The sequence below is a fragment of the Galleria mellonella genome, unplaced genomic scaffold (assembly GCF_026898425.1).
Source record: "Galleria mellonella isolate WM207_F2 unplaced genomic scaffold, CSIRO_AGI_GalMel_v1 utg352, whole genome shotgun sequence".
Classification (NCBI taxonomy): Eukaryota; Metazoa; Arthropoda; class Insecta; order Lepidoptera; family Pyralidae; genus Galleria; species Galleria mellonella.
The window spans coordinates 6,831,196-6,843,455 of record NW_026442084.1 but is presented as its reverse complement, the minus strand read 5'-3'; the positions used below and the strand labels follow the sequence as shown (position 1 = coordinate 6,843,455).

The window sequence follows — 12,260 nt, the reverse complement described above, 5'->3', positions numbered from 1 at the left end:
TCCTAAAATTGATCACGAGACTCTATCTGTATGAGAGGATAGGATCTTTATAGCAGAATATTACCAGCTTAATTTTATAAGACGCCATATGTTTGAGATGGCTTGCCTATTTCAAATAATAAAAAAAAAAAACCATGCTATCCACATGATTTTATGTAGAGTTTTGAGTTTTTCTTTTCGAGTTCTGGTGTATTGTGTTTGATCCCATAATTATCTCTTACGACATCATAGGCCCAAACTTAAATTATAATAAATTTACAAAAGAACTACATAAATGTCTAGTAAATAAGTGTTACTATAGTGTCCAGGAATATTTACAAAATATAAAATATTGACTAACTGTAAAAAATTTACATTTCTGTATTCCAATTATTATTATATTATATTATATCTGTAAAATTAACGTTTAAAAATTTTACATGTTACTTTATTATATTATTACATATTAAAAAATTACTTTGTCATAACTTATGCAATGACTGTTGCACGTCAGTAATGACAAAATGTGTGAAACCATTATAAAACTACCATATGACTTTATTGTGCCACATTTTTTGCAATAAAATTCATTCATTTATTAATTCCAATAGGGAGTGACACAGTGCACGAATGATTACAAAAAGAAAGACATTGAAGTGATCTTTTAATGGTGTAACAAATAGTCTTTTATTATCCTGATGCTCGTATTCACTAGGGAATTAATTCTTGCACTGTCTAACTGTAATGGCCACGTGCAGCGCAGTTTCAAAGGAGTACTTCCCGCGAGCCCTCAACTTGTGAAATGATCTTCCTATCAAAGTATTCTCTAGAGACTATAAATACGATGATGAAGTATGAAAAAAGAAGTCTTTTTTTGGATTCATATACGCAAATATAGCTTTAATGATGCAAGGATTTCTTTTATCTCCGTGGTACTGCTCATGTCTATAGGCGGTTACTTCTTTCCATCAGGTGGCCCGTCAGCTTGTTTGCCATTCTAAGTTGCATAAAAAAAAAGAAATTGGTATATATTGGCACACGCATAAAAGGAAAAATTGTATTTAGCTTTATGTATTTTTTTTATCATTTCTTTTATATCGCTTTTTATGTATATCTGTATCTGTTGTAATTTGTGTGCTGTACGTAATGCAAATAAATTATCTTTCTATCTATGTATCTATTTATGCTACGAAAATACAAAGGAGCATACAGCCCGTCTTATAGTAAACGGTCACTGTAGCCTATGGACGTCTGCAACACTAGGAGTATCATGTGCGGGTCGCGAACCCTGAAAAAAACCTTAATAATTACCAGTTTAAAGAACCCCATAATGTAATCTCTAGAAAATTTCTTTGAAACCGTACTTTACGTGACCATTTAGGTATTAGCGTGTGAGGATGAATTCCCTGACGATAGCATGCAGTTCGATGATAAAAGATACTCGTAGATGCAGGTGTCACTTCGAATAATTCCTCAAAACACAATCCGTTATACAAGCGGTAGAACACACAAAGGGAGACAAAGTCTCGTCTTAGACTTAAAACCTCGATACCGCCTTTGAGTTTGAGAAAAAATATATGATATCTATTGCTACCAACACAGATTTATGTGTATGTATTCTGTCTTCAGACGGCAGAAGTTTTTCCGAAAAAAAAAAGAACTTACAAATCGTCATCTTTATTTTTAGAATGATTTCCGTATTTTGACTCTGAGAACAAAATATCCAAATAGTTGTCAGTTTCAATCGATTTCCCATGAAAAGGTTATTTTCTTAAAATATCATAAAAATTTATGTCTTCCGTTGATCCGCTTTATATCCGCATTTTTATTAAGGGGAAGCTTTTATTTTATAATAATACTTTTCTTTTATTTTAAATTCTTTACTGGAACTTAAATCGACGCAATTACAGGTAAATAGTACCTGCCAAAGGGAGACTTTGAACAAAAGTCGTTTGTTGGGTACCTCTGTCCCATTCGGGTTTCTACTGTGAAGCAGTTGTGTTTGGCAGTGTTTCGGTTTTAAGGGATATGGCAGTGAATTTACAGGCTACAAAGGCATAACACCTAAGTTCTCAGGAATGGCAACGCTTATTATAGGCGGGTATAGGTGACGGTAACCACTCTCCATCAGGTGAGCCATCAGCTTGTTTACCATTCTAAGTTGCATAGCAAAACCTGCATAGCTGATTTTTATTGCCATCGTTTCGATATGGATGAATTTATGATGAATTTAAAATATATAATATATAATTTAATAATCGAGGCGAAAGTTTAATATTAACAATTTTTTTTCTTTCTTACCTACTAAAAGTTTTAAAAATGTACGAAAGAATATATTTGATATCAATATACTCTTTGTGGTATCTTTGGTGTTCATATCTATAGATGACTGTTACCATTTTCCATCAGGTGGATCATCAGCTTGTTTGCCATTCTATGTATCATAATAATAAGATCTTTTTTTATTATTAATTTAATATTGTCAAATTTTGTGTTTCCTTTACTTGTATTTTATTTGTGCAATTTTTAGTGGCTGCCAAATTACTATTTAAGTATATAATTATGTATTGTTTTATCTGTTTGTTTGCCTTAAATAAATAAATTACAAGAACGGTGATTTCGGTTTAAACACTCTGGAACTTTTTGTCTATGAGAAAGATCATAGACAAAAAATTTTGGAATGAATACAAATTTCACCGAAGTCGTCGTCTTTGTAATAAAAAAAGGGTTAAAGAATCCATACAATAATCATGACTGTCTATAACTTTGTTATATCATGGTCGAGGCATGAGCAACAGTGTGTCTTTTAAAACATCTTCAAAACCTAACTGCGATTGCCAACTCGCCTGCCAAGCGTAGCAACTATTGGCAAAACTCCCCTTCTATGGGGAAGGCCTATGTTCAGCAGTGGACAGTTAACGGACGATGTATAAATTTAGGCATATTAATAACTGACAAGTCTTAAGCTCGTTGTGACAATATGGCTTGCCCTTAATCCATTCGACTCCCCTCTCCGATAATCTCCCGGTATTCACGGCGCGTTTTCTATGAAAAAATCACAAAATGAATTCAAATAGTAAATCATGTCGAATTGATTAGCTGCTGGGATCGTTTCGGGTGAACAAAGAAAATATTTTAGTTGAATGGAATAGAAATAATCTTTATCCGAATAGACTTGTTCGGAAACTCTTTTAAATCGTCAATTTTTTATTATCGTACTCCTGGGTTCGGGATATTGTTGTCTACTGAGAAGAACCTGCTTTCTGTTTTTTTTTATTTATTTATTTATTTTATTATGGTATACACAACACGTTACAGTCAATAACTAAAGAAACATTTATAGAAAGACAACAGTGTGAACTAGATTGAGACCCAGACATGTGTACACACAGCATGGTTAATGCAGTTGGCAAACAATGTTGAAGTATAAATTATATATATAGAAAAGATATGAATGAAAGCAAAATGCTCAAAAACAAAAAAAAAATCTTAAAAAGAGACTCAGTAAATAATAATTGTAAAAGTACTTGCGCCTAACATTATTAAACTAAGCTTAACCGATGTAATTCGACAAACGCAGTTAAATTTAACAAGCGCAGCGCATGTGGCGTTTCCGTCGATGGAAATAAACGAAGGGTGGGCACCGGTTTTTGTAAATGTTTACAATTCGTGTTTGCGTCTAGCCGAGCTATTTACAGTTGTAACTCTTGGTTAGAACTTCCTTCTGCCAGTACTAGCGATTCGAACGTTACATAGTTAGCTATAGTGAGATATAAAATTATGTATACAGTAGTACCTCAACATACCAGTTTAATTCGTTCCGTAATCTCGCTCGTATGTCAAATTGCTCGTATCTCAAAGCAATTTTCCCGCATTGAAATTAATTGAAGTCCCACCTGATGGAAAGTGGTTACCGTCGCCTATAGACATGAGCATCCGTGGACATTACAGAGTATACTGTTTCACCCATGATACCCCCATGCGTTGCCACTCCTGAGGACTCAGGTGTTATTCCTCTGTACCCAGAAAATTCACGCCATATCCCACCCTTCAAACCGAAACACAGCCATGCGAACACGACTCCTTCACGATAGAAATACGAATGGGACAAGGGTAGTCAAGCAAACGACTTTTGTATAAAGTCTCCCTCTGGTCTATGTATCTTCTCTTATTTCATATAAGCAATCTTTAGTTAGTTAGTTTTAGTTACTTAGTGGAAATATGCAAAATATATTAATATATCAATTGAATTGAATTTATGATATCAGAAAGAGATAAAGGGGGAGTTATGGAATGAAAATGGAACGGTAACCCCGCCTGCGAAGGGAGAAGAGACTCTTAGTAATGTAGGTTACATTCTACTGAACCCATTGTTAGCAATAAACTCTGTGAAGTTATTCCTCCTCCTTATTCCTTATTCCTCCTGGAAGTTATAGGAGTCCTTATTCCTCCTGGAAACCATCGTGCTGATATTTAGGTGTTTTCACCAGGATGGGCTGACTGACCTGCCTTTTCATTCTCACCTATCATCCCTCACTGGTGCTCCGCCAGCGTATACAATTAGCGCAGGCGGGATTACCATACCATTATCATCCATCAAACCTCGCCTGCGCTATCGGTATGCGCTACAAATTTGAAATATGAACAAAAAAGAACTGGTGCACTAGTGGATTCAGAATTTATTAAGAATTATGGTTTCCAACGTAAACCGTTATTGCAAACAATGGGGTCGATAACTTTTGTATGGTACTATCCCTTCTCCCTTACATCAATGGTTTGTTTTTATGAGTTTCTGCTATTTTTTCTTTAAATCATCATCATCATCATATCAGCCTTTAACTGTCCACTGCTGAACATAAGCTTCCCTTTTGGAGGGTTTTGCCAGTAGTTGCCACGCTTGGAAGGCGGGTTAGCAACCGCAGTGAGGCTTTAGAGATGTTTTAAGAGGGACGCTGCTGTCCATCCCTCGCCCTCCCTTAGTCTATTCTTACGACACCCGAGGGAAAGAAAGGGGTAGCCTGTTCTACGCCGGGACCATGCAATTTTTTTAAATATGTTCTTGTTATTTTTAATTGCAGGTAGTCGACATGAGATGGGGTGTTCGAGACGAAGCTACCGACGATCACATGACCACAGAGCTTTGCATGAGGGAGATTAAAAATTGCCAGAGACTATCTATGGGTCCTAACTTTGTTGTTTTCTTGGGACAAAAGTATGGTTACAGGTACGTTTTTTTTATTTAAATTTTATTACTGAAATAAATACCCTATCTTTTTTTATGCAACTTAAAATGATAGGGGGGAAAGGGATTGTTAGTAATGGAGACTGAGAATCCCATTGCTAGCAATACCTCCAATAGGTCCAATAAGGTCGACCTCCTTGCGGTTCTCCCTGGAAACTATCATGGTTAATTCCTGATGAATTCATCATGATGAGCTAACTGGCCTGTTTTCACTGGTGCTTCGCCAGCGTATCCCGTTAGCGCAGGCGGGGTTACCATACCATTTGCACCCATCAAAAAAAATTTAGAATGATAAACAAGCTTCTGGCTAACTCAATATATATACTCACCCACTTCCATCAAGGAAGTGGGCGAGTATGGAAGCGTATAGGGAAGAGTTGAGTCGAATAAAACTGAAGGCTGACGGTCTCCCTGATGGAACTCAGGTGTTATTCCTCTGTACCCTGCAAGTTCACTGCCATATCCCACCCTTCAAATCGAAACACAATCATGCAAACACAACTGCTTCATGGTAGAAACACGGATGGGAGAGAGGTGCTCAAGTAAACGACTTTTGTACAAAGTCTCCCTCTGCTAAGAATTCTTGAAGCCTATAATGATGGTTAAGACACAATCTTCTATTAAAATTTAATAGTCACAATTGAAATTGTCCTAAAACTTATTTCCTTTAATTCATTTTTTGCTTACAGACTACATACTCTATTAATATAATAAATGCGAATCTTTGTAACGATTGATGGATGTATGTTTGATAGTCTTTCACGCAAAAACTACTGAATAGATTCCAATGAAATTTGGTACACGTGTAGGCTATATCCTAACTTATTACATAGGATACTTTATATACTGATTTGCATGAGGAAAGCTGCGATATGGAGCTAGTATAATAATATATCCTACTTATAAATGTAAAAGTGTATGAATAAGTTTATCAATCAATCATGCTCAAATGGCTAGACGGATTTAAATGAAATTACGTACAAGAGTAGGTTATTTATTCTTAGATTATAAAGACAGAGCCTCCAGTCTCAAAACAGTATAATCTGTTATGTCCATGGTACTGCTCATGTATATAGGCGACAGTTGCCACATTCTATTACGTAGGCTGTCAGCTTGTTTGCCATTCTAAGTCGCATAAAAAAAAGTTTTAAGAGTAAATGGTACTGTGCGAGATTTACACATGTATAAACATTATTTTGTTCGAATTCCAGACCTATCCCAACCTACGTCCTCTCATCAGAACTTCAGATGTTAAGAGACGAGCTCGTCGCTGGCGGTGTGGACGTGATACTCCTAGATACTTGGTACAAGAAGGACTCGAACGCCGTACCACCTGTGTCTGTGTTGCAACCTATATCGTCTATTTTAATCAATTTTAATAACAAGGTACGTCATCATTATCTCTCTTCAGTCGTACTCTCTTGACAGAGTAGTCGTGGTTTTTATAATGATAGTGGATCGTCGACGAGGCTCTCCTTCCCGATTGAGGTCCTCGCAATGTCTCCATCTACTTCTGCTCACAACCGAGCGAGAGCATTCTACGATAGACTGCTGTGTGGCCGTTTTCATCATTATCAGAACGCTGCATTAATCACTCCTAGATATCATTATCATTATTTCAGCCTCCTTTTCACCTCTACTGATTATTAGTTTCCTCTATAAATTGCTATAAGAAACGATATTAGAGTCCCCATAAGAGAATGCTATGAAAATGATGGTGTATGGAAGTCTTCTGTTGTGTGTATAAATATATGTCTAACAGGGCCAATCTAATTAGTATAGAAGCTCAAAGAAATCACAGCATCTCTGCAGGTATAGTGAAATGGCCTCATTGAATATGTAGGGAGGTGGGATGGATGACAGGTCGTCTCAACGCGGTTTACCCTAGAAGCTATCATCATTAATTCTTGGTGAATTTACCGCGATAGACTGTTTTCATCTCACTCACTTATCATTTCTTACTGGCACTCTACCAGCGTATACCCACAGCACAGGCAGAGTTACAATGGTAACTGCTGCGCTGTCGGTATACGCCATGGAATGCCATTACATATTATCATTCCATAAATTATTAAGACTTTGCTAAATTTCCAGATTGTGCACCAGTTACATTCTAATATGGCAATATAATTTTAAAGTTACCAAAGGGAGACTTTGTACAAAAGTCGATTGCTTGGGTACCTCTGTTCCTTTCGTGTTTCAACCGTGAAGCAGTTGTGTTTGCATGGCTGTGTTTCGGTTTGAAGGGTGGGTTATGGCGTGAATTTACTGGGTACAGAGGAATAACACCTGATTCCTCAGGAATGGCAACGCATCGGGGGTATCATGGGCGAAACAGTATACTCTGTTATGTCCATGGTACTGCTCATGTCTATAGGCGACGGTTACCACTTTCCATCAGGTGGGCCGTCAGCTTGTTTGCCATTCTAAGTTGTATAAAAAAAAAGTATACTTCATTTGATAGGTAGCTATGCACGCATTCAAAATTAAGGACAAGATAGCCAATTTAGTTTTGGACACAACACAATCATGGTCATATCAGCCTTTGACTGTTTCCTGCTAAACATAAGCCTTACACGTAAGGGATTTGAATAGTTACCACGCTTGGTACTTCTTACCAACCTTGGTACCTTGGTAACCACAGTTAGGATTTGCTAATGTTTTAAGATTCTTTAACTCGACCATTAAGTTCCTTTCGTCGCCTCTTACGACACCCACCACCACGACACCAAAGGGAGACTTTGTACAAAAGTCGATTGCTTGGGCACCTCTGTCTCATTCGTGTTTCTATCGTGAAGCAGTTGTGTTTGCATAGCTGTGTTTCGGTTTGAAGGGTGGGATATGGCGTGAATTTACAGGGTACAGAGGAATAACACCTGAACAATCAAGAATGGCAACGCATGCAGGGTATCATGGGCGAAACAGTATATTTTGTTATGTCCATGGTACTGCTCATGTCTATAGGCGACACTTTCCATCAGATGGGCCGTTAACTTGTTTGCCATTCTAAGTTGTATAAAAAAAAACCCACGGTAAAAGAAAGGAGTGGCCCATTCTATGCCGGGATCACACGACACAATACAATATCCTAATCTCCAACAATAGGAACACAAGGTGCCGTATATCAATGTTAATAATATTACATTTATAGAGGGTGCCGAAATTGCAAGCAGAAGACCAAGCAGTGTGGTGGGACACACTTGGGAAGATGCAAAAACTCTTCAGAAAAGCCTCGTCTCAGCTCTATAATGCTGGCAAAATTGATAAAGATACTATGCATAATTATTTCATGTCAGGTAAGGATTCCTGTATACATCATAAAAGGCTAAATTTCATAATGTTTTTTTTTTTTTTCTATATAAAAAGGTAATAGTTCATAGGGTATACCACGTTTATCAGGCATTACGTTTCTTGTACTAGTGTCTTGTGATTTGAACCTGGAGTCACTTGTTACGTTATCCTGGAAATAAAGAAAAAACGCGGTTTCAGAGATGTTTCCTCTCACGAACACTCAGGTTGTGGAATGAGCTCCCCGCCGAGGTTTTCCCAAGAGACTACACCATAGGGTTCTTAGAAAGGGGGGTAAAGAGGTTTCTTCAGGGTCGGCAACGTACGCGTAATACCTCTGGTATTACAGGTGTTCACAGGCTATGATAACCACTTACCATCAGGTGGGTCGTATGCTTGTTTGCCATCTCAGTGGTATAAAAAAAAAACTAGTGACATATTTCAGTTGTTGTCACAGTTGCATTTCTATAAATAAATAAATCCACGAAAATTTTATCCGAGGGAGACTTTGTACAAAAGTCGATTGCTTGGGTACCTCTGTCCCATTCGTGTTTCTATCGTAAAGCAGTTGTATTTGCATGCCTGTGTTTCGGTTTGAAGGGTGGGATATGGCATGAATTTACAGGGTACAGAAAAATAATATCTGAATCCTCAAGAATGGCAACGCATCGGGGGTATCATGGGCGAAACAGTATACTCTGTTATGTCCATGGTACTGCTCATGTCTATAGGCGACGGTTACCACTTTCCATCAGGTGGGCCGTCAGCTTGTTTGTCATTCTAAGTCGTATAAAAAAAACTAAAGTTAACTGTCATGTAAATCTGATTTCCAGTAACGGAACGCGAAGTTATAAACGGTATTCTTAACGTAAAGAACACAAAGAATCACTGCCTGGCCTATGTCAGATATATCAACAACATCAACCTTCAGAATCTGAAGAAAGCCAGCAACTTTGTGGATATCCTAAACAGGAGTCTGGATACTGAAGCATGCAAGCTTCTGGCTGACTTGCGAGATGTGAGGTTACCGGAAAAGATTGAAACTACAAATATACAGAAGTGAGTTTCATCGTCATTGTTATAACAGTATATTAGCTTGTCACAGGTTTATTAGCTTGTCAAGATTAATTCAAGTTTGCTTTGTTCATTAGTGTATATGCCTTTAATGATCCAAAACTAAGCAAGCGGTATTAAACCCCTAACGGAGAGACTTTGTTTCTCTATGTATGTTGTACCCTTTGTTAATACTCGTAATTGTTTGACATATTTACTATTTATAATAACACCATTTTCATGGACAAGATATATTAATTCTTTTAACTTAGAACCTAAATTGTCGATTACAGTAGTTCAGTAATTATTTAAATATGTTTTTAGTCGATGCCTTTCGTTTTCAGTTATACAGTCGAGTGGATCGGTCGAGACGGCCTTGATACTGAAACACATGGCGAATACCTTAATCATTTTATATCTCATTTCTACAAAAATATCATCAAATTGGTGGACAGGTATGTATATGGTAATACCACAGTTCATCACCATCTTCCTACCCTAATCCCATTTATTATTTGGGGTCGGCGTAATATGTTTTTTGTCCATATTACAAAAAGATTTGGCTTATAGTTTTACGATCGGCCGCCTGCCTGACGTCAACCCTCTTTGGGAAATATTGTGGTAATACCACAGTTAAGGAATAATATTCTGCCAGTAGGCCAACGGAGACATTTATACAAAATAATACGTCTCGGATATTTTTATAATCGTTCCGAACATGCCGAAGACTTTGACTACTGGTTATTTTTTACACATTGCTAATACCAGTAGTGTGGGGGGAAAGGATTGTTAGTAATGGAGACTGAGAATCCAATTGCTAGCAATATACCCAACCAGGTCGACCTTCTCGCGGTTCCCCCTGGAAATTCCTGATGAATTTATCATGATGGGCTAACTGGCCTGTTTTCATTCTCATCTATCACCCTTCAGTGGTGCTCCGCCAGCGTATCCCGTTAGCGCAGGCGGGGGCTTCCATACCATTTTCACCCATCAAAAAAAAAATACCAGTAATGTGGGGGAGAAAGGATTGTTAGTAATGGAGAGGTTAGTCCCCATCGCTATTAATACCTTATCAGGTCGACCTCCACGCAGTTCCCCCTGGAGACCACCGTGACTAATTTATCGTTGAATTCGTCACGATGGGCTAACTGGCCTGCCTTTTCATCCTCACCAATCACCTCTCACTGGTGCCCCGCAAGTATATACCGATAGCACAGGCTAGGTTATCATTCCATTATCATCTATAAAAAAATACCAGTAATGTACTCGTTCTAATATATTTACGAATTCCCTTCAATAATAAAATACATCAATTCAACTATATTTTTAGTAGATGTTGTACATAGTGTGATTGAATGGTTTAGAAATTACTTTAATCCACCTATTGGGAATTTCTTGGGGAAATATAACATTCCAATACGTCATGTATATTTATCGTCAGTCTTTCATTCTGATGAGTGATGATGATGAGCATAGGCCTCTTCATAGACTGCAACAAGAAACAATTTGATCCACCTGAAGCCAATGCCTTAGAGCATGAGTAGATTTTTCATTTTACGTACCATTAACGTAATTAATTCGTATATAAATTTTAGAGCAATGCGAAAGGAGGATAGCAGTGCCCAGGGTGTAATAGTAACAGAGATACTTCAGCATCTTCATGCGTGCAATAATTCCGTCAAGGTCTTCCACGGAAGGGCCGAAGACTTGAAATATATTGAGAATTATATGAAGAATACATCCGATAAGCCACTTGTTTTATATGGAGAAGGTAGTTTAAATCTATTAACGAACTATTAAAGTTTTAACCCCTTTTAATTGGGGGGAAAGGGATTGTTAGTAATGGAGACTGAGAATCCCATTGCTAGCAATACACTCAACCAAGGTGACCTCTACGTGGTTCCCCCTGGAAACCATCGTGGTTAATTCTAGTGCAATTCATCACGATGGGCTAACTGACTTGCTTTTATCGTCACCTATCATCCTTCACTGGTGCCCCGTCAGCGTATACCGATAGCGCGGGCAGGGTAACCATTTCATTATCATCCATTAAAAAAAAACCTTTTAATTACCTTACTCTAACAATTTATTATTGCCCAACTCCTAGCGACGGATCTTTACCGTAGGAAAAGGATGATATTGGCTAAAAGTGCTCAAACACAGAGACTAGTGGCACACTATATCTAGCAATGGATCGTGTCAGGTTGACCTCTGGATGATTATCCGTGGAAACAATCATAGTGTTACTAGCGAATTCATTACAAAGAACTAATTTGACTTGATCTTTATCTGTTATCTAGACAGTAACCTAGTAGTTAGTACCTGTTGCTGTTATCATTTAGTTTGTATCCCATTATAAAAGTTATCAAAAAGAAATGAGAATGATTCTAAAACGACACTCTTGAAACTTCTGACCAATATTCCTTTATTTTAGAAGTTTCCTTCCAAACTTTGCTTGAGAGAAAATGTTGTTGGTTTAACTTCACCAACTTTGCTTCTTATATTTCTATTACTATTGTATTTACTTTGAATATCATATTCAGGTGGTTGCGGTAAGACCAGTCTTCTGTCAAAAAGTGCCGCCATGTGTCTGGAGAGCTGGTTCGCAGATGTGCGTCCGACGAACATCGTGAGGTTTCTGGGAACAACTCCTGACTCCAGTGCATTGACTCCAACATTGATATCTATATGTCAGCAG

The 12,260-nt window shown here is 37.6% G+C and overlaps 1 protein-coding gene across 1 annotated transcript in view; it reads left to right on the top strand.

The window, feature by feature from the left end:
• Positions 1 to 12,260, top strand: part of LOC113520061 (NACHT and WD repeat domain-containing protein 2) — a 61,485-nt gene that overhangs the window by 19,764 nt on the left and 29,461 nt on the right. The window contains exons 3-9 of the mRNA XM_052897086.1: positions 5,058 to 5,203; positions 6,433 to 6,607; positions 8,373 to 8,517; positions 9,343 to 9,568; positions 9,907 to 10,017; positions 11,158 to 11,333; positions 12,106 to 12,260. Of these exons, the coding sequence (XP_052753046.1) occupies positions 5,058 to 5,203; positions 6,433 to 6,607; positions 8,373 to 8,517; positions 9,343 to 9,568; positions 9,907 to 10,017; positions 11,158 to 11,333; positions 12,106 to 12,260 (1,134 nt within the window). The remainder of the gene's footprint in view (positions 1 to 5,057; positions 5,204 to 6,432; positions 6,608 to 8,372; positions 8,518 to 9,342; positions 9,569 to 9,906; positions 10,018 to 11,157; positions 11,334 to 12,105) is intronic.